The sequence below is a fragment of the Syngnathoides biaculeatus genome, chromosome 6 (assembly GCF_019802595.1).
Source record: "Syngnathoides biaculeatus isolate LvHL_M chromosome 6, ASM1980259v1, whole genome shotgun sequence".
Classification (NCBI taxonomy): Eukaryota; Metazoa; Chordata; class Actinopteri; order Syngnathiformes; family Syngnathidae; genus Syngnathoides; species Syngnathoides biaculeatus.
Window position 1 is genome coordinate 3,931,379 of NC_084645.1, and position 27,542 is coordinate 3,958,920.

The following is a 27,542-nucleotide window of genomic DNA, read 5'->3' on the forward strand; positions in this document are numbered from 1 at the left end:
CGTTCCCAAGCCAGCCCAGAGAAATAGTCTCTCCAGCGTGTCCTGGGTCGTCCTCGGGGTCTCTTTCCGGTGGGACATGCCCGGAACACCTCACCAGGGAGGCGTCCAGGACGCATCGAAATCAGATGCCCAAGCCACCTCATCTGGCTCCTCTCAATGCGGAGAAGTAGCAGCTCGACACTGAGCCTCTCCTGGATGACCAAGCTTCTCACCCTATCTCTAAGGGAGAGCCTGGACACCCTGCGGAGGAAACTCATTTCGGCTGCTTGTATCTGGGATCTTGTTCTTTCAGTCACGACCCACAGCTCATGCCCACAGGTGAGGGTAGGAAAGTAGATTAATTGGTAAATTGAGAGCGTTGCCTTACGACTTAGCACCCTCTTCACCACAATGGACCGATAAAAAGTCTCCGTCACTGCAGACGCTGCACCGATCCGTCTGGCGATCTCCCGCTCCATTCTTCCCTCACTCGTGAACAAGACCCCATGATTCTTGAACTCCTCCACTTGGGAAAGGATCTCATCTCCGACCTGGAGAGGGCACGCCACCCAAGAAATTCTGTCCAAAAAAAGTTATGAACAAAATTGGTGACAAAGGGCAACCTTGGCGCAGTCCAACTCTCACCGGAAACGAGTCTGACTTGTTGCTGGCAATGCGGACCAAACTCTGACAGCGGTCATACAGGGACTAGACAGCTCGAATCAGGGGATTCGTTACCCCATATTCCTGAAGAACCCCCCACAGGACTCCCCAAGGGACATGGTCGAATGCCTTCTCCAAGTCCACAACACACATGTAGACTGGTATGGGGAACTCCCATGCACCCTCGAGGATCCTGCCAAGGGTGTAGAGCTGGTCCACTTTTCCACGGCCAGGACGAAAACCACATTGCTCCTCCTCAATCCGAGACTCGACTTCCCGACGGACCCTCCTCTCCAGTACCCCTGAGTAGACCTTACCAGGGAGGCTGAGGAGTGTGATCTCTCTATAGTTGGAACACACTCTCAGGTCACCCTTCGTGAAAAGGGGGACCACCACCCGAGTTTGCCAATCCAGAGGCACTGTCCCCGATGTCCATACGATGTTGCAGAGGTGTGTCAACCAGGACAGCCCCACAACATCCAGAGCCTTTAGAAACTTCGGGTGAATCTCATCCACCCCCAGGGCCCTTTTCACTACCTTGGTGACCTCAACCCCAGAGATAGAAGAGCCCGCCTCAGAGCACCCACTCTTAGCTTTCTCGTAGAAAGACATGTTGGTGGAATTGATGAGGTCTTCGAAGTATTCTCCCCATCGACTCACAACATCCCGAGTTGAGGTCACCAGCTCCCGTCCCCACTATACACAGTGTTGACGGTGCCCTGCTTCCCCCTCCTGAGACGCCGGACAGTGAACCAGAATTTCCTTGAAGCCGTCCTGAAGTCGTTCTCAATGGTCTCACCGAACTCCACCCACGCCAGGTTTTTGCCTCAGCGACCACCGAAGGTGCATTCCGCTTGACCAGCTGATACCTATAAGCTGCCTCGGGAGTCCCACAGGCCAGAAATGCCCGATAAGACTCCTTCTTCAGCTTGAGAGCATCCATCACTGTTGGTGTCCACCAACATGTTCGTGGGTTGCCGCCACGACAGGCACCAACCACCTTACAGCTTCATTCACATGACACATTACATTCGAGACTTCTGTTTGAAATTTTTTGTAAATTTTTTGGCATATTTGCAACTTTAACTGTGAAGCCAGCAAAATGGGCTTTAATGTTTAGCACTTTATTAGGTCCCCTACCCCAGAATCAGTCTGTGATTTGGGCAACTTCGATCTCTTGAGACTCGCTAGTTATTTCCGACTTACGGCCACAGCTCCGGTCGACCGCTTCAGCAATGGAGGTGCACACTTGGACACCCTTACCCCTGAACACGGTGTTGGTTATGGACACAATCCATGGTGAGCGCAGAAATCCATTAACAGAACACCACTCTGGTTCTGATCAGGGGGTCCGTTCTTCTCAATCACGCCCTTCCAGGTCTCACTGTCATTGGCCACGTGGGCATTGAAGTCCCCCATCAGAATGATGGAGTCGCCAGAGGGGGGCTCTCCAAAAAGGGTGGGTACTCTGCACTGCTGTTTGGTGCATAAGCACAAACAACAGTCAGGACCCGTCCCCGTATCTGCAGGCGGAGGGAGGCTACCCTCTCATCAACTGGGGTAAACCATAACATACAGGCCCCAAGCCGGGGGCAATAAGTATACCCACACCTGCTCGGCGTCTCTCCCCGTGGGCAACTCCAGAGTGGAACAGAGTCCAACCCCTCTCAAGAGCCCAAGTGGTGCGTAGAGCCGAGTCTGACTATATCTAGTCGGAATTTCTCTACCTCATGCAACAACATGGGCTCCTTCCCTGCCAAAGAGGTGACATTCCATGTCCCTAGAGCTAGTTTCTGTAGCCAGGGATCGGATCGCAAAGGTCACCACCTTTGGCCACCACATTGCACCAGATCCCTATGGCCCCTTCTCACAGGTGGTGAACCCATGGGAAGGGGGACCCATTTTCCACTTTCGGGCTGTGCCCGATCGAGCCCCATGGGTGCAGACTCACTCAACCACCAGGCACTCGCGCTTCGAGCCCCACCTCCAGGCCTGGCTCCAGAGGGTAGCCCTTGTGACTCGCGTCTGGGCAATGGAAAGCAAGATCCATTTTTTGTCGTCATCATAGGGGGTTTTGGAGTCGTACTTTGTCTGGTCCATCACTTAGGACCTGTCTGCCATGGGTGACCCTACCAGGGGCATGAAGCCCCAGGCAACTTAGCTCCTAGGATCATCAGGACACAAAGCACCCCCCCGCCACCCCCACCGCCACGATAAGGTGAAGGCTCAAGGAGCTTTATTCTCTACACAGTATGAAAATTTGGATACTATGCCACAGGACCAATAGAACAAAAAAAAAATTCCAAGAAAATATGAATTTGATGCAGTTACAAGAGCCCCTTGTCTCTGGAAAACCATTTGTCAGGTCAGACAAAAATGTTGGGTGAACAGCCCGAGCATACTATCTACCATCTCACTCATCCAAAAGATTGAACAGGATTGTTAAGGCAATAAGTTAAAAAAAAAAAAAAAAAAAAAAATCACAATAATAATTCACACCCAACTCATATAGATGTGCCGTTATAGACCTTGCTTTGAATTGGGGCATAATCATGTTATGAAAAAAATCTGTAAATAGTCCATAAATGTTGACAAATGACTAAAGAAACCTAGCGTGACTCCTGATTAAAACATTTCTTGATTAGTTGGTATTATATCCTTCCTTACAGGAAGCCTCACCTTGTGATCAAAGCTCTTTGCATCGCCTCATGGCTAAAGGGACACTTTCCAACCACCACAGTGCTAAAGTAGAGTGCCTCCTGTAGGTAGTGTGACAGAAGTGCTCCCTGAAAGCCCAGCACTACCCAGCGAGCCAGTTTATCACTGCATGAGAGAGAAAGGGTTGGTTGTCCTCGACCAGGTTTGACACGCAGTAATCCTATACTATGGTAGCCCATCCCTGGTTGGAGAGGATCTGCAAGGCAACCAGGTACAGACTTTGCTCCTGTTCTGAGAACATCACAGATCTGCGAGTTCAGCCTGGCAAAGACCACAGTGCTAATGTTTGAAGGGATTTTGTTTTTAATAATTAGCTCTGCTGAAGCTTTTGAGACGGCCTCTTGGTGTCTTTTGGCAGATGGTCCATGGGATGGGTCATCATCACAAGTAGATGAAGACGAGGGCAAGGAAAAAGGTGGCTTTGATTTTTGAATATTCTTTGGTTTTGTCTCTTCGGGGCCATTTTCTTTTAGAGAGGGATGTTTGGAGTTTTGCCTTGGAATATGTGCTTTAGCTTTTCTTTTTAGGCCTCCAGCTATGCCTTGATCATTCTTCATAGATGCGACAGAAGTACACGCTTGAAGTTGGCTGCTTTTCATGGGGATTATAGAGGCATCACCACCTAGTAAAACAAGAGTTACAAAATTTGAGTCCTCTGTGTTTTAAATGCTATCACAGCAGGCTGATTTGATATGACATGGATGTATTTGGTTATTCATGTTTGTCAGAAAAGATCAACAGCTATGTAATTTTAAACTCCCCTTCATATTTGTTTTAACAGGGATGCCAATTTCTTTATTTTTTTGTTGTAGACTGAAAAGTTATTTCCATCTGGATGGGATATACAAACTGGCATTTCTTACTTGCATGTAGGACTGCTTTTAAAAAATGAAATGGTGATTAAAGATTTTAGCTAACACAAATGTAGTGCTGTGAAAAAGTACCCCCCCCTGTTTTCTGTGGGGTTTTTTTTTGCATCTGTCACATGAACGTTTCAAATCATGAAAGCAATTTTAACATCACTCAGAGACAACACAATGAAATACAAAATGCAGTTTTCAAATGACAATTCAATTTTTTCAGACATAAAAAAAATCCAAACCTTTATTACCCTCTGTGAAAAAGTGATTGCCCCCTGGACCTAATAACAGGTTGTGCCACCATTGGCAGCAATAAGTGAAATTAAGCATTTGCGATAATTGTTGATGAGTCTTTCAGAGGAGGAATTTTGTCCCACTCTTCTTTGCTCATCCTCTACCACTAGTGAAAGGTAAATTAAATCATGAGGTCTTTATAAGCAGACCTCACCCACTTGTACGATCTCGAGATGAACGTTTCTCGAGACTCCGTCAATTGAATAGGAGGTTAGGCAAGGTGTGCACTGCACAATCCATGAGTTTCATTGACAATTTCAGCGTTTTTTTGGGAGCATGAAAATCTTGACAAAGCAGACGGTTTTTGTCTAAATGGACAGGGGGTTAAGTTATTAGGTTTAGGTAACATTTTCTATGTGCATCATTCATCGCCCTGTAAAGAAAATGTTTACAAAAACCAACGACAAAAGGATCCAGTCGTTCCCAAACAATCGGAGGAACAAGAGATAAGGCGGGATAAGGTGCACACAGATGCATTTGCGTCACCCAAACAATCTGATGAGCAAATGACAAATGGAATGTGCCAGCGCTTTAAATCTCCCACACCTCTTCCTGCCCGTTTGGAGCCATCCACACCTCAGAATCTCCCCTCTATGACTACAACAACCATACAATCCGAAGTTGTCATGGTCCTACCAGTCCAGCCCTGGCTGTGCAGGTCCTGTAAGCCTTCTTCGCTTCTGATTCTACTGCTCGCTCTGACTGACTCCCCGGCTTTCGACATTGGAACGAAAAAACACTTTTCCCAAACTGCCTCTGCGTCTCCGGAGTTCTGCATTTGGGTCCTCTCCCGCACCGATGGGTCATGACAGAACGATCTGGCCATTACAGGACCCAGCAGGAAACACTCGACGTCACCGGGAACGACGCCAGGCAAACCGCCTGCCGGAGGACCAAGCATATCCTTTCCGTGTGGGCTCCATGATATCGTCCTCCTCTTCCTTGTCACATGCATCATGCCTGCCTCCCAAAGCTGCGTGTCATGATTACGTCCCGACCACGACCTGCTCATCACCTGATATTTTCTTGGACTCACATTTTTCTGACTTTGAGGGAGACTTCAATTTATATGACCGGTTGCCTGACTGCGATTCGGATATTGACTGTGAATTTCCTCTCCCTCTCTTTAGTCCCACACCTCCCCGTGTTTCCAGCTCCCGAGTGCCTTTGGCCGGTAGGTCCAAGTCCTCGTCCTCCAATCCTTTTTTAGGAACCCGCTTGGCCATCTTCCCGGGTCCAATGCGTGACGGTGCCCCCTGCTTGGTGCGCGGCGACCAAGACACCGGCAACGACCAAACCAGCAGACCCGGAGCTGATGGCGAAACTTCCAGCCTAGAGGGAGGAGGGGTCCGCAAATCCCGAGGTGCAGCGACTCGAGAATCACAAGGTCTTCTATTGTGAAATGCGGGTTGAAATAGAGCGGGAGAGTGCCAAACTGGCAGTCCTCACATGCCAGGTTCTGCTTGGACGTCTCGGTTGCAACTGACTTGCTGCTGACTCAAGTTCATGCTGCGGTGGAAACTGACCCGCTCCCGACCCATGCCCACGTTGCGGTTTCAACAGATTCACTGCAAGCTCACGCTGCGGTAGTCACTGATCCACTACCGAGCCAAGCTCACGTTGCAGTGGAAACAGATCCGGTGCTGACCCATTTTCACTCCACGGTATACAACAACCCCTTTCCGATCCAAGCTCACGTCGCTAGTGGCAACAAATTCGCTGCCGCATTACACCGAAATCACGGCGGCGACAGACTTCTGGGCGAGCGGCGAAGTAAAAGGGTGGAATTGGCGATCGAAGATAGGCCTGCCAGCGCGCTTTCAACGTGTGTTTTCCCAAAAAACAAAACCCAGAAACGAATTGCAGAGGGCTTGAGCTCAGAGGATGGAGTGAATTCAGAACTTATCACATTACATAATCTGCTCTTATCAAAGTGCTAAATGATATACTGTTGAATACTGACTCAGGAAAGGTGTCAATTTTGGTCTTGTTGGACCTCAGCGCGGGCTTTGATACGGTAGATCACAATATACTCCTGAACGGGTTGGAAACGTGGGTAGGACTAAATGGAACGGTCCTTAAATGGTTTAGGTCCTACCTGGAGAAAAGGAGCTACTTTGTGACCATTGGAGGTGCTCAGTCTCAGCGAATGGCAATGACCTATGGGGTCCCTCAAGGGTCAGTTCTTGGACCTCTCCTGTTCAGCCTGTATATGCTACCCTTGGGTCAAATTCTTCAAAACTTTAATTTTGACGACCATAGCTATGCAGATGACACCCAGTTATATTTAGCAGTGTCTCCAGATTACTATAGTTCAATTGTGGTATTGTGCCACTATCTACGTCAGATAAGAGCCAACATTTTCTTCAACTAAATCACAACAGAACTGAGACAATTGTTTTGGGAACAAAGGAAAAGAAAATTGCTGTTCGTAAACACCTGGACTTTCTATCTTTAAAAATCAAAGACCGAGTCTGAAGCCTTGGTGTTCTGATTGATTCCAACATGACTTTCAACAATCAGATCAAATCAATAACAAAAACTGCCTTCTACCATCTGAAGAACATATCCAGAGTGAAATCTTGTATGTGTTCAGCAGACCAGAAAAAGCTCATCCATGCTTTTATCTCAAGTAGACTTGACTACTGTAATGGTCTTCTGACTGGACTCCCAAAAAAGAGAATTAATAGCTGCAGCTCATTCAGAATGCTGCAGCTTGTGTTCTGACCAAAACAAAGTGGTCAGAGCATATAACTCCAATCCTAAAGTTCTTGCACTGGCTTCCAGTCAGCTTTAGAGTAGATTTGAAAGTTCTGCTACTGGTCTATAAATCACTAAATGATTTAGGTCCTGAATACATGAAAGAAATACTTACGAAATACAAACCTAGTAGAGCTCGACTGACTCAGGTCAAATAGTGGAGCGCAGAGTCCAAAGCACACATGGTGAAGCAGCATTTAGCTATTATGCTGCATACAAATGGAATAAGTTGCCAATAGAGGTGAGCTCAGCCCCAAGTGTGAATGTTTTTAAATCAAGGTTGAAAACTCTTTTTTTCTCATGCTTTTTAGAATATATCCACTTTTTGATCATATTACTTGCACTGTATGCAGTTTTAATTGTCTTTTTTATATTTTTTGTCATTTTTATTTTTTTATGCTGTTTTAAATATTTTATTTCTTTGTTTTTGAATGCCTCTAATAACAAAGCACATTGAGCTACCTTGTGTATGAAAAGCGCTATACAAGTAAATTTGTTGTTTCAACTCCCCCCACCTTGTTCTAGAACAAATTCACTGTGCCACACTCAAACCTGATTACCACCATACTTGTTGACTCAAGAACTCCATAAGATAGAATCTCTCTGAGAATGTGAAGTAGGTTACAAGTTCTCAAGAATTCGGGAATCATGCAGTGAAATTGAAGAAAACATGGGAAAAAAATGATTGAAATCCATCTGTCTGGAAGAGGTTGCAAAGCCATTTCTAAGGCTTTGGGCCTCCAGCGAACAACCGTCAAAGCCATCATCCACAAATGGAGAAAACTGGGGCAGTCCAACTAAAATTACTCCCAGAGTGTGACCACAACTCATCCAGGAGGTCACAAAAGAACCTCGAACATCTAAAGACCCACAGGGCTCACTCGTCTCAGTTAAGCACATCTTTATGACTCGACCATAAGAAAGACACTGTCCAAAAATAGCATCAATGGGAGAGTTCCCAGGCAAAAACCCCTGGTGTCAGCAAAGAATACAAAGGATTGTCTCACATTTGCCAAAAAGCATCTTCATGATCCTCAAGACTTTTGGAGAAACATTCTGTGGATTGACAAGTCAAAAATAGAACCTTTTGGAAGGTGTACGGACCGTTACATCTGGTGCAAAAATGACAGCATTTGATTAAAAGAACATGATGCCATCAGTGAAGCATGGTGGTGGCAATGTGATGGTCTGGGGCTCCTTTCTGCCTATGGATCAGGGCAACTTCCTGTGATCGATGGAACGATTACTTCTGCTGTGTAACAGAAAAACCTGAAGGAAAATGTCCGACCATCAGTTTGTACCCTCAAACTGAAGCCCTCTTGAATCGTGCAGCATGAGAATGATCCAAAAAACAACTGCAAGTCTACCTTGGAACGGCAAAAAAAAAAAAAAAAAAAAAAAATGGATATCTATAAATTAAAGTTTTGGAGTGGCCAAGTCAAAGTCTGTGGTGTGACCTTAAATGGGCAGTTCATGGTTGAAAACCTTCCAATTTGGCCGAGTTGAAACAATTCTACAAAGAAACATGGGACAAAGTTCCGACAGAGAGTTGTGAAAAACTCATTACCAATTATCGCTAATGGCTGATTTCAGTTATTGCTGTCAAGAGTGGCACAACCCATAAATAGGTTCAGGGGGTGCTTTACTTTTTCAAAAAGGGCCGGATTGTTTTTTTTGTGCCCTTGTAAATTGAATTGTCATTTGAAAACTGCATTTTGCATTGCCTTGGGTTGTCGCTGAGTGATATTAAACATTTTTTGATGATTTGAAACGTTTGTGTGTGATAGATTCATGAAGAAGGCGAATATTTTTTCACAGCACTGTTCTGCCAAGATTCTGTTTGTGTAGAACAACATATAAAGTGTGGTAATTCCAAGTACATTCTGATATTTAAAAATACATTAAAGTTCCTCATTGTTCTTATATAATCTAAATAGTGAATGAAGCAGAAACTTACAAGGTGTATGACTGGTGAAAAACAGGAAGGAAATTCCTGGTTGAAGCCTCCATTTCCCATGATGCACTGTCTGGCAAAACACAGAACTTCCCCTTCCGCTCACAGCACTGTGCAACTCCTGTGTGAGATACCTATAAATACAAATTTAAAAAATCTTAGACTGTCCTTTATTTTAAGAGACTTATTGTAGGAATAATAGTGATCATAATTATCATACATTTGCTTCCAATAAAGAATTGCTTTGCTCTGCCCTAGATAACGTGGCAGCCTCCTAGCAGGAGATAGCAAGAACAAAAACATCTAATCATCAGAACTGTTAGAACTGCTGCCTGTTAAAGAAATGATGACCACACATGTATTCAGCAATCTTCCACACATGCACACGCACATGAACAAACATTTACACCTTGTTTCAAACTGTTTTGCTTGTCGTCTCCTTTTTGTAACATCCATGTAAATAAGGGGAGTCTCAAAACTAAATAAATAGAGGTGCCGAGGAGAGGATAATCAGAGAGTGCAGTGGTGAATTGTACGAGACAGTTCCTCTCCTCTCTCCTCGCGAGACTTGAACTGGTGTCTTTGCTTCCTTTTTTGTCCTGTTTAATGAATGTCTGATTGGTGAACCTGACACTTATACAATAACTTATTGTGTGGTCATGCATATGATGCCTAAAAGACACTTAAATCCTGATACAGTTGTAGCATAGGTACTCTGGCAACATCAAATGCCACAATAGCGCTCTTTTACAACACAACTACGCACCGCTTGGGCTCTGGATTCTCCCAAGCTGCCCTGCTGTGCAAGGTGGGCAACAAAAGATGCCTGGCAGCTGGATCCTAAACTAATTGACAGTTCCCTGAGAAACCAGGGCTTCCAGCCATCAAAGATCCCCGGTAGTGCGCAAGCCAAGATACCGACTGAAAGTTTGGAAATACACTGGTTAAATTAATTTCAAAATCAAAGTTAAAAATAGAATATCCTCCTTTGAAATACAAGTGATGAAAAGCATCTAAAGACCTCTGGAAAAAATTGATGGAACTCAGGACCTCTGTAACATTGCTGGAACGAGGACAACACCCGCTGGCAGTTGGAAGTGACTGCAAACCTGTGAACTTGCATTCAAAGGATTTTAAATGAGCTAATTTATCTATCCATCCATCTTATCCATCTTATCCTATCTTCACCGCTTATCTTCACGAGGGTTGCGGGGAGTGCTGGAGCCTATCCCAACTGTGAGGGTGGGGTATTTAGAGTGTGCAAGTTTAATGTTACATGCTTTTGGGAAGTGGGAGGAAACCGGAGTGGCTGGAGAAAACCCACACAGGGATGGAGAGAACATGCAAACTCCGCACAGGCGTGTCCGGGATTGAACCCGGGACCTCAGAACTGTGAGGCCAATTCTTTCCAGCTGATCCACTGTCCAACCTATAAGGGTTCTTTCTGTACTTCATGCTTCAATTTGTGTGGTTTCAGTGCTTGGCAAAGGGTTGGTACACTTTCAGAGAATCGGAATTCCATGAATTTTCCAAGACTTTGCAGGTACTCGATACAAAATTACATGACTAATACTGGATTGACTGATTGTGGTGGACAGCAATATTTCAGATATATGATCATGTGTTTCCACTTAAATATGTGCCAAAGCTTTCCAATGTAGTAGGCACATCATAGTGACCTGAAATTTATGGTTATTAAAAATATAAACTATAATTACATGTGTATAAAAGTACTGTTGATAACAAGCTCATTGGCCTTTGAGTTTGCTTATTGTATCACTACAACATGGCAGAAAAGCACGCTTGTAAGTGTATTCTTATCTACTGTGTTGTATAGATAAGGTAAGAGTACTCTTCACTTACGAAGGCTTTATGCAAGCAAGCTATGGGCTTCAAACTTGCCTACAATCCAGACTAATATACCAATATGGTGTAAAAGCCACTGCACATGTCGTCGTCACCAATAATTTGGTAGTATAGTGAAGTCGAGTCTGAATTGATTAGCGGGTGATCATACTCATGGCAGCAAGATAACGCTCGAGAGCAGGATTTTGATTTGATCGAATTTTCATTGTTGCTTTGTTTTACTGTTATTTTTATGCTGAATTGAAATCTGAAATCCGTTATGAAGGAAACATTTTTATTTTTCGATTATCAGCAAAAATTGATCGCACATTGCTAAATTTGCCAGAAATACCCGAGCACACAGCAGAGAATCCCAAGAATGCACGTGACGTCAGAACGCGACATAGTCACGGCTGCCATTCAATGGCACTGTGAGAACGCCGATGAACTTCCCGGTAATTCAAGTGATAAACCTGATTCTGAAGGGTCCTGAAGTAAGAATAATTTTATTGTGTTGTTTTTCCATAATTAAAAGATGTTTCGCAATAGCTTCGTATATGTTTCGCAATAGCTTTGTATAACCTAAAAGACGATCGCAATAGCTTTGAATAACCAGCAATGTCATAAAAAGATGTTTTTGTGTTATATGATGTCGTGCAACGCCATTTGTTGGTAACAAAGAATAGTGTGGCGTCAGGCGGGATGAATTGGCCACTCACCCCTCCTTCCGCACATGCTTAGAGTATAAAAGGAGAACTTTAGATACTCTAGGTAGAGTCTGCTGCGGGTTGCGTACGGATGCCCAGCCGGTATTGAAGCTGCTCTCTACCTGGAGTGTTGGCTCTCCCTCCTATTGGCGCACGGTAAGAGCTGGATATTCTTCTAAGAGCTGATTGGATATTACTTAGCTTCATACCACGTGATTTGTGCTTGTGCTTGTGTTACCATTTCTGTGTGGGACCAATAAAGTGCCAATTGTTGGTAGCCAGAAGTGTGTCTTGTCTTCATTTCTGAGTGCCTATCTCCGACGAACCTATTAAAATTTGATACCGAACTCCTGAGCGAGGTATCAGAAATGTTTTAAAACAGGTCCCATGAAGATGGTGAAGAATACAAGCTTTATAAAGCGTTAAAGGTTATTAATTTGAGCAATTGAGACAGAACACATGTTCAAATGCAGACGAAATAGCTAGCGATGAAGGTGCAGAGCCCGCAATTAGACCCATACGCAATGTTCTCAAATGAGTCAATTTGGCATTATTAATACTTTTTAATAATTTAAGATTGAGATGAATAAATCCGAACTGAAATGAACGCTACATAGGTGTGGATTCTGTTGGGCACCATCCATCCTGTTGAATTGCCAAAATACGTCGATCTTTTCAGCTGGTATTTTATATGTATTGTGAAGGACTCGATGTTAATATCCCTTTATTCATGCATATTTCAGCTCCGATGAGGTTCAGCGGGATGTTCAAATAAGTGATGGCACCATACGGGTTATTAAGTGGGCTTCCTTCCGTCATCAAGTGTTTCGCTGATAGGCCCACGACACTCTCTAGAGGGTTCAGCAGTGAATCCCAGTGCCCGAGGTTCACCCCTGGCAGAAGACCAGCCAGCTTCTCAGCCAGGTATTCCTGCTTTCTGGATTGACGTGTCAATCAGGTTGTTAACTCGCAGGTATTCTGTTAGCCAATGAGCAAGCGGGCTGAAGAAAATTTTCCCTTCGACATTTAGGAGGTTGATCTGTCAGAACTGCACAATCTCTGATGAGTCCTTCTCCTTAGGATAAGAATCCCTCCAACTCTACACCAGGCAGTTAGTATCTTCCTCTTCTGCCACACGAAACTCATCAGCTTCCAGAGGAATCGCAGCACATCTGGTGTGTTTTTGTAGAGCTTGTATAAAACTCCATTGGGACCAGTAGCTGATGCACCCCATGCTCTACGCAGACTATGGATTACCTCACCCCTTCTGGGTGCACTGATTTTCAGCTCGTGCTCTGGTGGATAGATTATCTTTGAAGAACTGTCTCGTCTATAGTGACAAGCAACAGCACAACAGGTCTCATAACATTGTGAAAAATCTGTTCCAGTTCAGCGACTCATGCACTGCCGAGCAGCTCTTACGGAAGTCGATATGTGCCACCAGGATTTTAATTCAAAATGCCACTGAAAATTTTGTTGTAAAATTCACATTGTTATTCCAAAATGATCACATTTTCAAAAGCTGTATTTCAGTTTAACCTTTTAATGTTAACAAATTCGCCATGTAAAAAAATTCAACCTTTGAAAATTCAAACGCAATATTTTCAGTCTTCTGAGATACAACTGGTTACAATTTGCTGTCTGCAATTCAAATGGGTATAATTTGCTGTCTGAAATTCACCATCTAAATTCAGTGTGAAGAAGGCAGGGTTACTTCAGGTCAGAACTCAACACCCAGCCAATCCAGTTACGCTTTCTTACTATGTGATGTAATGTGACACCGCAAATTTGTTAAAGACATTCCTAACCCAAGCCAAATATTTTTTATTTACCAGACTTTCCAAGACCTGGAAAAGACAATTTTTTTTCCCATGATATTCCCGAAATTCCCTGACCCATACGAACCCTGTTTGCGCCCCCTCCCCCTCAAAAAACAACAATAACAACAGCTAGATCAACATACAGTATTGCGGGAAGACGCATTGATACAAGAGATGGCCCCCGGCATGACATCAACCAATGACAGCATGTGTGGATTTATCTCGTGTAGCTCATTGGCTGCGCATCATCGAAGCCCCACCCAGCAACATCCGTTTCCTATTGAGTAGTGGTGAGCAGAGGTGTGCTAACAGACAGCCACCTAGCTCAACAATGAGGACTGAAGTGAACTGTGGAAAGGATAATGGACACCCCAGCAGTTCTCCCTGGAATTTACTGGGAGCAAAGCCCAAACATATGGGACATTTAAAAAGGAAGACACAACAGCACCAGGAGATTAATGAAGAATCTGCTTGGTGTTCTGATTGATTCCGACCTGACTTTCAACAATCATATCAAATCAATCACAAAAAACGCCTTCTACCATGTGAAAAACATATTTAGAGTGAAGTCTTCTATGTGTCAAGCAGACCAGGAAAAGCACATCCATGCTTTTATCTCAAGTAGACTTAACTTCTGTAATGGTCATCTGATTGGACTCCCCAAAAAGAGTATTAAACAGCTGCAGCTCGTGTTCTAACCAAAACAAAGCGGTCAGAGCATATAACTCCAAACCTAAAGTCCTTGCACTGGCTTCCAGTCACCTTCAGAATAGATTACAAAGTTCTGCTACTGGTCTATAAATCATTAAATGATTTAGGTCCTGAATACATGAAAGAAATGCTTACGGAATACAAACCCAGTAGAGCTCTGAGATCGATTGACTCAGGTCAAATAGTGGAGCGCAGAGTCCAAATAAAACATGGTGAAGAACCATTCAACTATTATGCTGCACACAAATGGAATAAGTTTCCAACAGAGGTGAGGTCAGCCGCAAGTGTGAATGTTTTTAAATCCAGGTTAAAAACTCTTTTTTTCCCTTATGCTTTTTAGAATATTCCACTTTTTGATCATATTACTTGCACTATATGTGGTTTTAATTGTCTTTATTAAAATATTTTGTTTGTCATTTTTATTGTTTTTAATCCCGTTTTAAATGTTTATCTCTTTGTTTTCAAATGCCTTTAATCATGTAAAGCATATTGAGTTACCTTGCGTATGAAATGCGCTATAAAAATAAATTTGCTTTGTCCTTCCTTTCCACCATTTTCATCTATGACTGTGCGATAACCTCTGGTGTTCACAAAGCCGCCAAAGCGCTGTGCTGATGCAAAAGCTTCTTCCAAAGCTCCCAAGAGGAAGAGGAAGATGCTGTGCTGATGCAAAAGCTTCTTCCAAAGCGCCCAAGAGAAAGAGGAAGATGCTGTCGATGTAACACTTTACACGTTACGTTTTTGTGGCGCGCCATTTTGGTGTATCCACATTGCGCGACATGTGGAAAACATCTGTAAAACCGCTTTCATAACTTCTAATAAGGAGGCGAAACGTGTGGTGACTCTGCGAAATAAGAGCATTTGTTCAAATGGAAGCTGCGTTAGTTTTGTGGATAGCGGCTTGCAGAAAAAAGGACCGGGGATGTTGATCAAGAGGCTGTAGAAAGTGCTGATAAACCTCAAGCCAGCACGAGTGCTGCAAGGAGCGATTCACCCCTGAGGACGAGGCTCTTCGGCTAGAAAAGGTGGGTTTGAAAAATTTCAAACGCGTGCCAGCCTCAGAAGCACGACTCTGTCTGGTAAGGCATTGTCCGCCAACAATGATGTTGCTCGTCATAATGTGGTGGAAGAATTTCTACAAGACATTGATGACAATAATGTATGAGCTGTCGAGTTTAGTAATTGTGTTGACGGGTTATGTCCTTGGAGAGGGGAATTTTTAAGCTGAAAAAAACCCAGACAACTCCCCATCACCATGTTTATCAAAAAAATTAAAACCTCAACCTCCTCGAGCTGTCACCTTATCGTGTTGGAGGGCTTTGTGTGTCCCGATGATCCTAGGAGCTAAGATGTCTGGGGGTTCACGCCCCTGGTAGGTGTCACCCATAGCAAAAGTGTCCTAGGTAAGTGGCCAGACAAAGTACTACTCCGAAAACGCTATGACGGGTGCAAATGTTTGATCTTCGTTTCCCTTGCCCGGACGCGGGTCACCGGGGCCCACCTCTGGAGCCAGACCTGGAGGTGGGGCAAGAAGGTGAGCACCTGGTGTCCGCGCCTGGACCCGGGGGGCTCGGCCAGGTACAGCCTGAAAGGGTAATATGGGTCCCTCTTCCCATGGGCTCACCACCTGTGAGAAGGGCCATACGGGTGGTTGCAATGTGAACTGGGCGGTGGCCAAAGGCAGGGACCACGGCGATCCGATCCCTGGCTTCAGAAAGTGGCTCTAGGGACATGGAATGTCACCTCTTTGGCGGGGTAGGAACCCGTGTTGGTACATGAGGTCGAGAAGTTCTGACTAGATAGAGTCGAACTCGCCTCTACGCACCGCTTGGGCTTTGGTACCACTCCTCTTGAGAGGGGTTGGACTCTGTTCCACTCTGGAGTTGCCCAAGGTAAGAGATGTCGAGCAGATGTGGGTTTACTTATTGCCCCCCGGCACGGGGCCTGTATGTTGGGGTTTACCCCAGTGGATGAGAGGGTAGCCTCCCTCCAGCTTCAGATAGGGGGACGGGTCCTGACTGTTGTTTGTGCCTATGCACCAAAGAGCAGTTCAGACCACCCACCCTTTTTTGAGTCCCTGGAGGAGTGCTGGAGAGCGCTCCCTCTGGAGACTCCATCATTCTGCAGGGGGACTTCAAAACCACTGTGGGCAATGACAGTGAGAACTGGAACGGTGTGATTGTGAAGAATGGGCTTCCCAATCAGAACCCGAATGGTGTTCTGTTCCTGGACTTCTTTACTCATCACTGATTGTCCATAACGTACACCATGTTCATCCATAAAGGTGGCAACATGTGCACCTGGAACCAGGACACCCGAGGTTTCAGTTCGATGATTGACTATGTAGTTGTGACGTCGGACCTGCGACAGCATGTCTTGGACAGTTGGGTGAAGAGAGGGGTGGAGCTTGCCACTGATCACCGCCTGGTGGTAAGCTGGCTCCAATGGTGGGGGAAGATTCCAGTCCGACGTGGCAGGTCCAAACGTATTGTGAGGGTCTGCTTGGAATGGCTGGCAGATTCCCCTGTCAGAAGGACATAACTCCCATCTCTGAAAGAACTTTACTTAGCCCACGTTCCAGGGGAAGTGGAGGAAATTGAGTCCGAGTGGACGATGTTCTGCACCTCCATTGCTGAAGCGGTCGACCGAAGCTGTGTCCGTAAGGTGGTCAGTGTCTGTCGTGATGGCAACCCCTGTACACGTTGGTGGACACCAACAGTGAGAGATGCTGTCAAGCTGAAGAAGGAGTCCAATCAAGCATTTTTGGTCTGTGGGACTCCCAAGGCAGCTTATAGGTACCCCATGGCCAAGCGGAATGCAGCTTCGGTGGTCACAAAGACAAAAACCCAGGCGTGGGAGGAGTTCAGTGAGGCCATGGAGAACGACTTCAAGACGGCTTCAAGGAAATTCTGGTCCACCATCCGACGGGTCCATCGGGAAGTCGGATCTCAGATTCAGGAGGAGCAATGTGGCTTTCGTCCTGGCTGTGGAACAGTGAAACAGCTCTACAACCCTGGCAGGTTCCTCGTGGGTGGACGGGAATTGGCCCAACCAGTCTGCATGTTTTTTGTGGACTTGGAGAAGGCGTTTGACTGTGTCCCTCAGGGTGTCTTGTGGGGGGTTCTTCAGGAGTATGGGGTACCGAACCCCCAAATACAGGCTGTTCGGTCCCTGTACGACCACTGTCAGAGTTTGTTCCGAATTGCCGAATGGACTCCGCCAAGGGTGCCCTGTGTGATCGATTTTCTTCTTTTTTATGGACGGAATCTCTATACACAGCCGAGGGGGAGAGGGTGTTTGGTTTGGAGGACTCAGTATTGCATCTATGTTCTTTGCAGATGATGTGGTTCGATTGGCTTCATCAAGTTGTGATCTCCAATGCTCACTGAAGCGGTTCGCAGCCAAGTTTGAAGCTGCTGGGATGAGAATCAGCACCTCGAAATCTTAGACCATGGACCTCAGTCGGAAAAGTGTGTGGTTACTTCTCCGGGCCAGGGATGAGAGCCTGCCCCAAGTGGAGGAGTTCAAGTATCTTGAGGTCTTATTCACAAGTGAACGATGATTGCAGCATAATTAGTAATGAACGAATTGTACAGTAATATAATACAGTAAGGTTTTTCTAATTTATATTTATACATTTATCATACTGTACATATTATATTAATGAGGTTTTATAATTAAAGATTTAATTAATACCTCTTGTTGCAAATATGCAAAGTAGAAACACTGTTTAAATAATTTAAACATTCTGTTACCCACATAAAAATACATGCCCCCCAACTCTGTGGTTGCGGTGGTTCTGGTCCCAATTAATCGTGAAAAATGAGGGATTACTGTAACTGATGAGCATCAATTATTATATATGATACTTGGGCGGTGCAGTCCTTTTTGTGGTTTGAACTCAGGCAAGCACCATACCCCAGGTTGAGAGTTAAGTGCATCAACCACGAGGCCACAAGACTCATAGACCAGGGTGCCAGGTTAGTGGGCAGCAGCCTCTTTCCAAGGAGTCCAAGGCGTGCTATACAGTGAAGAAAATAAGTATTTGAACACCTTGCTATATTGCAAGTTTTCCTACTGAGAAATCATGGAGGGGTCGGAAATTTTTATCGTAGGTGCATGTCCATTGTGAGAGAGATAATCTAAAAAGAATAATCCAGAAATCACAATGTATGATTTTTTTTATAATGATTTATTCGTGTGATACAGTTGCAAATAAGTATTTGAACACCTGTATATCAACTAGAGTTCTGACCCTCAAAGACCTGTTAGTCCGTCTTTAAAAGTCCACCTCCACTCCATGTATTATCCTGAATCAGATGCACCTATGTGAGGTCGTTAGCTGCATAAAGACACCAGTCCACCCCGTACAATCAGTAAGAGTCAAACTTGTAACATGGCCAAGACCAAAGAGCTGTTCAAAGACACCGAGACAAAATTTTATAACACCACATGGCTGGAAAGGGCTACGGAGAAATTGCCAAGCAGCTTGGTGAAAAAAGGTCCACTGTTGGAGCAGTCATTAGAAAATGGAAGAAGCTAAACATGACGGTCAATCTCAATCGGAGTGGAGCCCCATGCAAGATATCCCCTCATGGGTTCTCAATGATCCTTAGAAAGGTGAGGAATCAGCCCAGGACTACACAACAGGCCTTGGTCAATGGCCTGAAAAGAGCTGGTAACACCATTTCCAAGGTGACTGTTGCTAATAAACTAAGACGTCATGGTTTGAAATCATGCATGACACGGAAGGTTCCCCTGCTTAAACCAGCACATTTCAAGGCCCATCTTAAGTGTGCCATTGACCATTTGGATGATACAGAGGAGTCATGGGAGAAAGTTTTTTTAGGAGTGGCTCCATAAGACGGATATCAAGGTCCTGGTGTGGCCTTGTCAGTCTCCAGACCTAAACCAAATAGAAAATCTTTTGAGGGAGCTGAAACTCCGTGTTTCTCAGAAACGCCCCAGAAACCTGTCTGATCTAGAGAAGATCTGTGTGGAGGAGTGGGCCAAAATCCCTCCTGCAGTGTGTGCAAAACTGGTGAACAACTACAGGAAACGTTTGACCTCTGTAATTGCAAACAAAGGCTACTGTACCAAATATTAACACTGGTTTTCTCATGTGTTCAAATACTTATTTGCAGCTGTATCACACAAAAAAATGCATTGGTACACAGACATCGGAATCAGCTTGACTGGCCATGTGTGTAAAAACACACAAGTAATTTTTCTCTGCCAGTCGGTGCTGCCCCGGTACGACATTTAGAACATAGAACTACAAATTAACAAGAACAAAGAACAAGAGACATTTCTATTTCAAGGAACTATTCCGGATAATAGTCACAGATGTGCAAGATGGAAAGTCTTCTTCATTTCGAATAGGTAAGAGAAAAGAGTGTGTCAACATCCCACACTGTGTCAAGCTTGTACAGAGTGCCTTTACCCGTTGGCGATTCCAGTTTCAACCAGTGCAATGGCAATTGTGCAAATGGAGCACCTTAAAGTGATGAATCGTGCGATAGTCACCAAAATATATTACTAATAAAAATATTGATTGGACCAGCAGGATGTGAGGCTGTGTCTCAACAATGGCACAAGGCAGAAAATAGTAGGTTCGCTGATCAAGAATTTAATGACTTAATTGCCAGAGGGAAAAAACTGTTTGAATGCCTGCTAGTTTTGATTTGGTTCCACTTTCCCGACGGAAGGAGCTGGAAGAGCTGGTGGCCAGGATGTGGAGGTTCCGAAAGGATGCTCTCCCCACTGGATCTCGTTCAAGTTGCGTGCAAATTTTCAATAGTGGGTAGAGTGGTGCCGACAATTCATCCAGCGGTTTTGATTGTCCGTTACAGTCGGAGTTTGTCCTTTTTTGTGGCGGTCCCAAACCAGACTGTGATGGAAGTACACAGTACTGATTGGATGACCGCTGTGTGGATCTGTCTCAGCAGATCTTGTGAGAGGCCGTGCTTCCTCAGAAGCCGCAAGAAGTACATCCTTTGCTGGGCTTTTTTGAGGAGGGAGTTGATGTTTGTCTCTCACTTCAGGTCCACTGCGACTGTAGTTCCCAAGAATTTGAAGGTCTCGATGGTTGACACAAGACAGTTGGACAGCGTCAGGGGCAGCTGTGGCGAAGGATGCCTCCTGACGTCCACTATCATCTCTACAGTGTTTACCGTGTTCAATGACAGATTGTGTTGACCACATCAAAGCTCCACTCTCGCCACTTCCTGTAGATACGCAGACTTGTCACTGTCTATAATGAGGCCGATGACCATGGTGTCATCTGCGAATTTCAGGACTTTGACAGTTGGATACTTCAAAATGTAGTTGTTTGTGTAGCACGAGATGGGAAGATGGGAGAGGACACAACCTTTGGGTGCCCTGATGCTGATAGTGCACGTGGATGAGGTGGTGTCCACCAAGCCTCACCTGCTGTGTAATGCCTGTAAAGGAAGTTGCAGATCCACTGGGAGATGGCAGGCGAAACGCTGAGCTGGAGAAGTTTGGAGGAGAGGATTTCAGGGATGATGATGTACAACAAAGAGCTGAAGTCCATGAATAGGATCCTCGCATAGGTACACTCGTTGTGGAGGTGTTCAAGGATGAAGTGCAAACCCATGTTGAAGGCATCATCCGCAGACCTAGATTAGATCAATAGGCAAACTGCAGTGGGTCCAGCTGGGATGCTGTTGAGGTGGTCCAGCACAAGGCGTTCACAGGACTTCATGATAACAGAAGGGGATCCATCTTAAAACTTCACCAAACAAATGTTAGCGTTCATCTAAACAATCCCATCACGGTTCGGTTGTGGCCCGGGTTAACAAGTCCACCCCCTGCACCGTTAACCTGCAGGGTATCAGTTGAAATAGAGGCACTGTGGGTTGAAGACAAAAAAAGAGAAGGAAAGCGGATTCTTCGGCAGAAGAAATGCAAACATCTGACAACTGACTGAAGGGACTATGACAAGAAAACCTCACGAGTTGGTTGATATGATGATGAGGAGAAAGGGCGGCATGGTGGTTCAGCTGGTAAAGCTGAGGACCCGGGTTCAATCCCGGCCCCACCTGTGTGGAGCTTGTATGTTCTCCCCGTGCCTGCGTGGGTTTTCTCCAGGCACTCCGGTTTACTACCACATCCCAAAAACATGCAACATTAATTTGACACTCTAAATTGCCGCAAGGTGTGATTGTTAGTGCAGCTGTTTGTCTCTATGTGACCTGCAATTGGCTGGCAACCAGTTCAGGGTGGACCCCGCCTTCTGCCCGTTGACAGCTGCGATAGGCTCCAGTACTCCCCATGACACTCGTGAGGATAAGCGGAAAAGAAAATGGTTAGATGGATGGATGAAGAGAAAGGTTGTTATATTGTGGACCCTGGAAAGGAGGTGGAAAGGTAGTAAGAATACAGGTTTAGAGGCATGTTTTGAATTATTTTACAATGGAGTAGCTGTGAGGAGAAATTGAGTAGGGTTTATTTTAAGGGGAGAGCTGCCTAAAAATGTCTTAAGAGGTGAAAAGAGTATCAGATGAGGCTGAAACATGAAATTATGTTATGTTATGTTATGTACACAGTAACGTGATTTGCGGCTGTGCCCTACAGGTAGGCCGTGATCTCGAGTTGAAAGAGAAATTCTGGAAGGAAAAAGATGAAGTAGTTCTGAGCATCCCAGACAGAGAGAGAGTTGTGAATGGTGCAGATTGTAATGGACATGTTGGTGAAGGAAACAGAGGTGATGAGGAAGTAATGGGCAAGTACGACAAGGTTTGAGAGAGCATACTTCGATGACGTGGACTGGTCCAAACGAAAGAGTGAGTATTTTGGAAGAAGGGTGCTGAGGATGGAGCTGCCAAGCAAAAGAGCAAGCGGAAGTCCAAAGACAAGGTTGATGGATGTTGTGAGGGAAGACATGAGGGCAGACGGTGCTAGAGAGGAAGATGCAGGAGATAGACTCACATGGAAAAGGATGACACGCTGTGGCGACTCCTAAGGGCACAAGCCAAAAGGGGGAGGAGGAGGAGGGATGAGGGAGGAGCAGGAAGAGAAGGAGAAGAATAAGAATAAGATGAAGGAGAACAAGAAGAAGAAGACGGTGATGATGATGTTTGGCAATATAGTACATCTTAAAGTCCAAGTGTCATCCCTATAAACATTCTAAAATGGATATTGTAATGAAAAATACATATAACATTATTCACTTCAATGTCTATACGAAAAAATAAATGTGAGCGGAGAGCGCGTCATCCATGCACAAAGTTGCAGAAGTGTCATTCTACGATATCCAAGAGGTCGCCATATTGGATGCATCGTCCGTCCGTGACGTCACCCGGACATTCGCCAATGAAAACACGCGGTGCACCCTAATTATGGGTGACAAACACGCCCCTTCTGACACGGATGCTCTTTTCGAAAAGGACAACACCACACAACCGAGTGAAGTTACCAGGGCAATATTACACTATGGTTTCGAGCCATATTCAGATGATATGCGATCAAGGCCAAACCGCATCCCCGTCCGATCCACTTCCCCGGCGGAGATGAGCCATCGCGGCTCATTGCAGCCGGCCGGTGTGGCTTATGACAGAGCCGAGCCGTCCTGCTTTAGGGGGGTGTTCATGGACGCCGCAGTACGCGATGAACAACACAGTCGAGCCGGGGCACTTTACTGCGCGCATGCGGCTGAGTGAGGCATTCTCGGCTGGGTTCTTCGGAGCCGCCCCCGTCCGCAAAGCCCGACGCGCAGTCTTCGCAGAAGCCGTGACCACCGAACGCGGCACCTTGGCCGGTGTAGCTGATTTTCGGTGCCGTGGTGGCATATCATGGAGCCGAGCCGTCCTGGTTTAGGGGGGTGTTAATAGACGCTGCAGTTCGCGATGAACAACACAGTCGAGCCGGGGTGCTTTACTGTGCGCACGTGGCTGAGTGAGGCATTCTCGGCTGGGTACTTCAGAGCCACCCCCATCCGCAAAGCCCGATGCGCAGCCTTCGCGGAAGCCGTGACCGCGGAATGCGGCGCCTCAGCCGGTGTGGCTGATTTTCGGCGCCGAGCCGTGCTGCTTTTAGGGGGATGTTCATAGCCGCCGCAGTACTCGAACGCCGTCGATCCGGGGTGCAGTACTGTGCGCACGCGGCTGAGTGAGGCATTCTTGGCTGGGTTCTTCAGATTCGCCGCCGTCCGCACAGCAGCCCGACGCCGTCCCGACGCGCACATCAACATATTTCGTACGCGGATCTTTTGTTATGTTATGAGAGACCGATTACGTGGTCCGCCCCAAACTTTTTTTTAGTCGCTGGATACACAACTACCTGTGATTCGGAACCCACGAAGGTCTCGTCCTCTCCACCCGTGCAATCCATTTTTCACAACGAACAGGTTCTCTTGCAAACTTATGAAGGGTAAATCCATCCTCCCGAGTGTTCAAGCATTGTCCAGCAATACAATGAGCCAGCATTTTGGCTTACACGAAGGAACAACGAGCTACCTTCCCGGAGGTAAAACTAATGGAAACAAACGAGTCTCTTGAGAGGATTTTCATGGCGGGAGTTACAAAAAGCTGTATAGGTCAAAATCATGTTTTGTGGTGAAAAAAACGCATGGGACCATATTGGCTGACGTTTACGTACTAAAAATCATCCATTTCATGACAGTAGCCCTTTAACAACATATAGTTTGTATAGTACCCACCTGACACACCCTCTTCTCGCTATGACCTCTGCATGGCTGTCATTGAGCACATCACCTAAACAGAGAAGAAGCAAGTTATTTAATTTCATTAAACTCATCAGCAGGGGTGTGAAACTCGTTTTCATGGCGGGCCACATGTTATAGCAGTGCTCCCAAAACGTTTTTGTACTGCAAATCAATTAGTAGTAGGCATTTTTCTCACAGAGCAAGTACATATATACAGTAAAGATAATAAATAAGTATTTTAACACCCTGCTATATTGCAAGTTCTCCTATTTAGAAATGATGGAGGGGTCTGAACTTTTCATTGTAGGTGCATGTCTTCTGTGAGAGAGATAATCTAAAAATAAAAATCCAGAAATCACAATGTATGAATTTTTTTTACAATGTATTTGTGTGATAAAGCTGCAAATAACTATAACACCTGTCTATCAGCTAGAATTCTGACCCTCAAAGACATGTTAGTCTGCCTTTAAAAGTCCACCTCCACTCCATGTATTATCCTGAATCAGATGCTCCTATGTGAGGTCGTTAGCTGCAGAAAGACACCTGTCCATGCCATACAATCGGTAAGAGTCAAACTTGTAACATGGCCAAGACCAAAGAGATGTCCAAGACAAAATGATACAACCCCACACACCTGGAAAGGGCTACGGAGAAATTGCCAAGCAGCTTGGTGAAAAATGGTATCCTGTTGGAGCAATCATGAGAAAATGGAAGAAGCTAAATATGACGGTCAATCTCAATCAGAGTGGAGCTCTATGCAAGACATCACCTCGTGGGGTGTCACTGATCCTTAGAAAGGTGAGGAATCAGCCCAGGACTACATGATAGGACTTGGTCAATGACCTGAAAAGAGCTGGGACCACCATTTCCAAAGTGACTGTTGGTAATGTACTAAGACGTCATGGTTTGAAATCATGCATGGCACGGAAGGTTCCCCTGCTTAAACCAGCACATGTCAAGGCCTGTCTTAAGTTTGCCAATGATCATTTGGACGATGTAGAGGAGTCATTGGAGAAGGTTTTGTGGTCAAATGAGACCGAAATTGAACTTTTTGCTCATAATTCCACGAACCGTGTTTAGAGGAAGACAAATGATGAGTTCCATCCAAGAACACCATCGCTAATGTGAAGCATGGGGGTGGTAGCATCATGCTTTGGGGGTGTTTTTCTGCACATGGGATAGGACGACTGCACTGTATTAAGGAGAGGACGACTGCTGCCATGTATTGTGAGATTGTGGGGAAAAACCTCTTTCCCTCAGTCAGAGCATTGAAGATGGGTTGTGGCTGGGTCTTTCAACATGACAATGACCTGAAGCACACAGCCAGGAAAACCAAGGAGTAGCAAGCAAATCAAGGTTCTGGCATGGCCTAGCCAGTCTCCAGACCTAAACCCAAGAGAAAATCTTTGGAGGGAGCTGAAATTCCATGTTTCTCAGCGACAGCCCAGAAACCTGTGTGATCTAGAGAAGATCTGTGTGGAGGAGTGGGCTGAGGGAAAGAGGTTGTTCCCCAAAATCTCACAATACATGGCCGCAGTCATCTTATCCTGAGTACAGTGCAGTCGTCCTGTCCCATGTGCAGAAAAACACCCCCAAAGCATGATGCTAGTACTCCCATGCTTCATAGTAAGGATGGTGTTCTGGGGATGGAACTCAACATTTGTCTTCCTCCAAACACTGTTCGTGGAATTATGACCAAAAAGTTCCATTTTGGTCTCACCTGACCACAAAACTTTCTCCCATGACTCCTCTGTATCATCCAAATAGTCAATGGCAAACTTAAGACGGGCGTTGACATGTCCTGGTTTAAGCAGGGGAACCTTCTGTGCCATGCATGATTTCAAACCATGACGTCTTAGTACATTACCAACAGTGACTTTGGAAATGGTGGTCCTAGCTCTTTTCAGGTCATTGGCCAAGTCCTGTAATATCGTACTGGGATGATTCCTTATCTTTCTAAGGATCATTGAGACCCCACGAGGTGATATGTTGCATGGGGCTCCACTCCGATTGAGATTGACCGTCATGTTTAGCTTCTTCCATTTTCAAATGATTGCTCCAACAGTGGACCTTTTTTACCAAGCTGCTTGTCCATTTCTCCATGGCCTTGGCCATGTTACAAGTTTGAGTCTTACTGATTGTATGGGGTGGACAGGTGTCTTTATGCACTTAATGACCACACGCAGGTGCATCTGATTCAGGATAATACATGGAGTGGAGGAGGACTTTTAAAGACGGACTAACAGGTCTTTGAGGGTCAGAATTCTAGCTGATAAACAGGTGTTCAAATACTTATTTGCAGCTGTATCACACAAATAAATTGTGAAAAAAAATCATACATTGTGATTTCTGGGTTTTTCTTTTCAGATTATCTCCCTCACAGTGGACATGCACCTCCGATGATAATTCTCCTCCATGATTTCTAAATGGGAAAACTTTCAATATAGCAGGGTGTTCAAATACATATTTCCTTCACTGTATATATATATATATATATATCCATCAAGGAGACATGTGGAGGACAGGCAGGCATAGAAGGATCCAGAGGATCCGCCATCATATACCATTTGAGTTGTTCAGGAGTCAAGAACACTGAAAAGGTGATACCTGGTGGCGACACAAACTAAATATATATATATATATATATATATATATATAATATATATATATATACATACACACACACACACACCACACACACACACACACACACACACACAACATTGCCCACACCCTGGAAATTTTCATGTATGTGTATCTGGGTAAAATATGTAAACAGTATTAATACTTATTTTACATATATATATATATATAATATATATATATATATATATATATATATAAATATATATTTGATGATATAAAGTATTTGATACTAAGATTACAACATTACAGGTATTTACTTAAATCTTTAATGATAAAACCTTTGTTTATCTTTACTGTATCAGTTGCCTGACCGTGGTCAGGAAACGAAGGGGAAGACGCCTTGGTGGCGAGAACAAGCCCCTTTAAGCACTCATAATTCACATGTCCGCTCTTAAACACAACTCCTCTCCAGTCGCCCTCACAAAACCTGTCAACTGTACACATTAGTAATTGTTCTCGCTGTGCTTCCACATGCCTGCGGAGTGTCTATGCTCCCTTCCCAACAAAATAGACGAGCTTCATCTTTTGATAAGGACCACCAAAGACTTCGAACGTTCTGTTGCTATCTGGTTCACCGAGACTTAGTTGTGTGAACGGCATTCCCAGTGGAGCTATAGCACTAGCGGCTTCCAGATTCATCAGGTGGATAACATCACGGAGCTGGCGGGGAAAACAAAAGGCGATGGGATGAGCTTCTATTTCAATGAGAAATGGGAGGACAGGCGTCACATAGCTCACTACACATTGCAGTCCGCTTTTGGAGTCGCTGTTGAATTGTAAGCCTTTTTACTCGTCGCATGAGTATGCTTATTTCATCTTTTTCGGGGTCTTCATTCTGCCTCAAGCTAATATAAATGCAGCACTGCTCACACTCTCTGAACACAAAAACGAGATTGA

The 27,542-nt window shown here is 45.1% G+C and overlaps 1 protein-coding gene across 7 annotated transcripts in view; it reads right to left on the reverse strand.

Moving 5' to 3' along the window:
• The window catches only part of adat1 (adenosine deaminase tRNA specific 1), a 77,512-nt gene that overhangs the window by 33,661 nt on the left and 16,309 nt on the right, over nucleotides 1-27,542 (reverse strand). For all 7 annotated transcript variants that reach the window (XM_061822335.1, XM_061822340.1, XM_061822338.1 and 4 more), the window contains 3 exons: nucleotides 23,994-24,048; nucleotides 9,232-9,362; nucleotides 3,322-3,982 (listed from right to left, as the gene is read on the reverse strand). In XM_061822335.1, coding sequence (XP_061678319.1) covers nucleotides 3,322-3,982; nucleotides 9,232-9,362; nucleotides 23,994-24,048 — 847 coding nt within the window. The remainder of the gene's footprint in view (nucleotides 1-3,321; nucleotides 3,983-9,231; nucleotides 9,363-23,993; nucleotides 24,049-27,542) is intronic.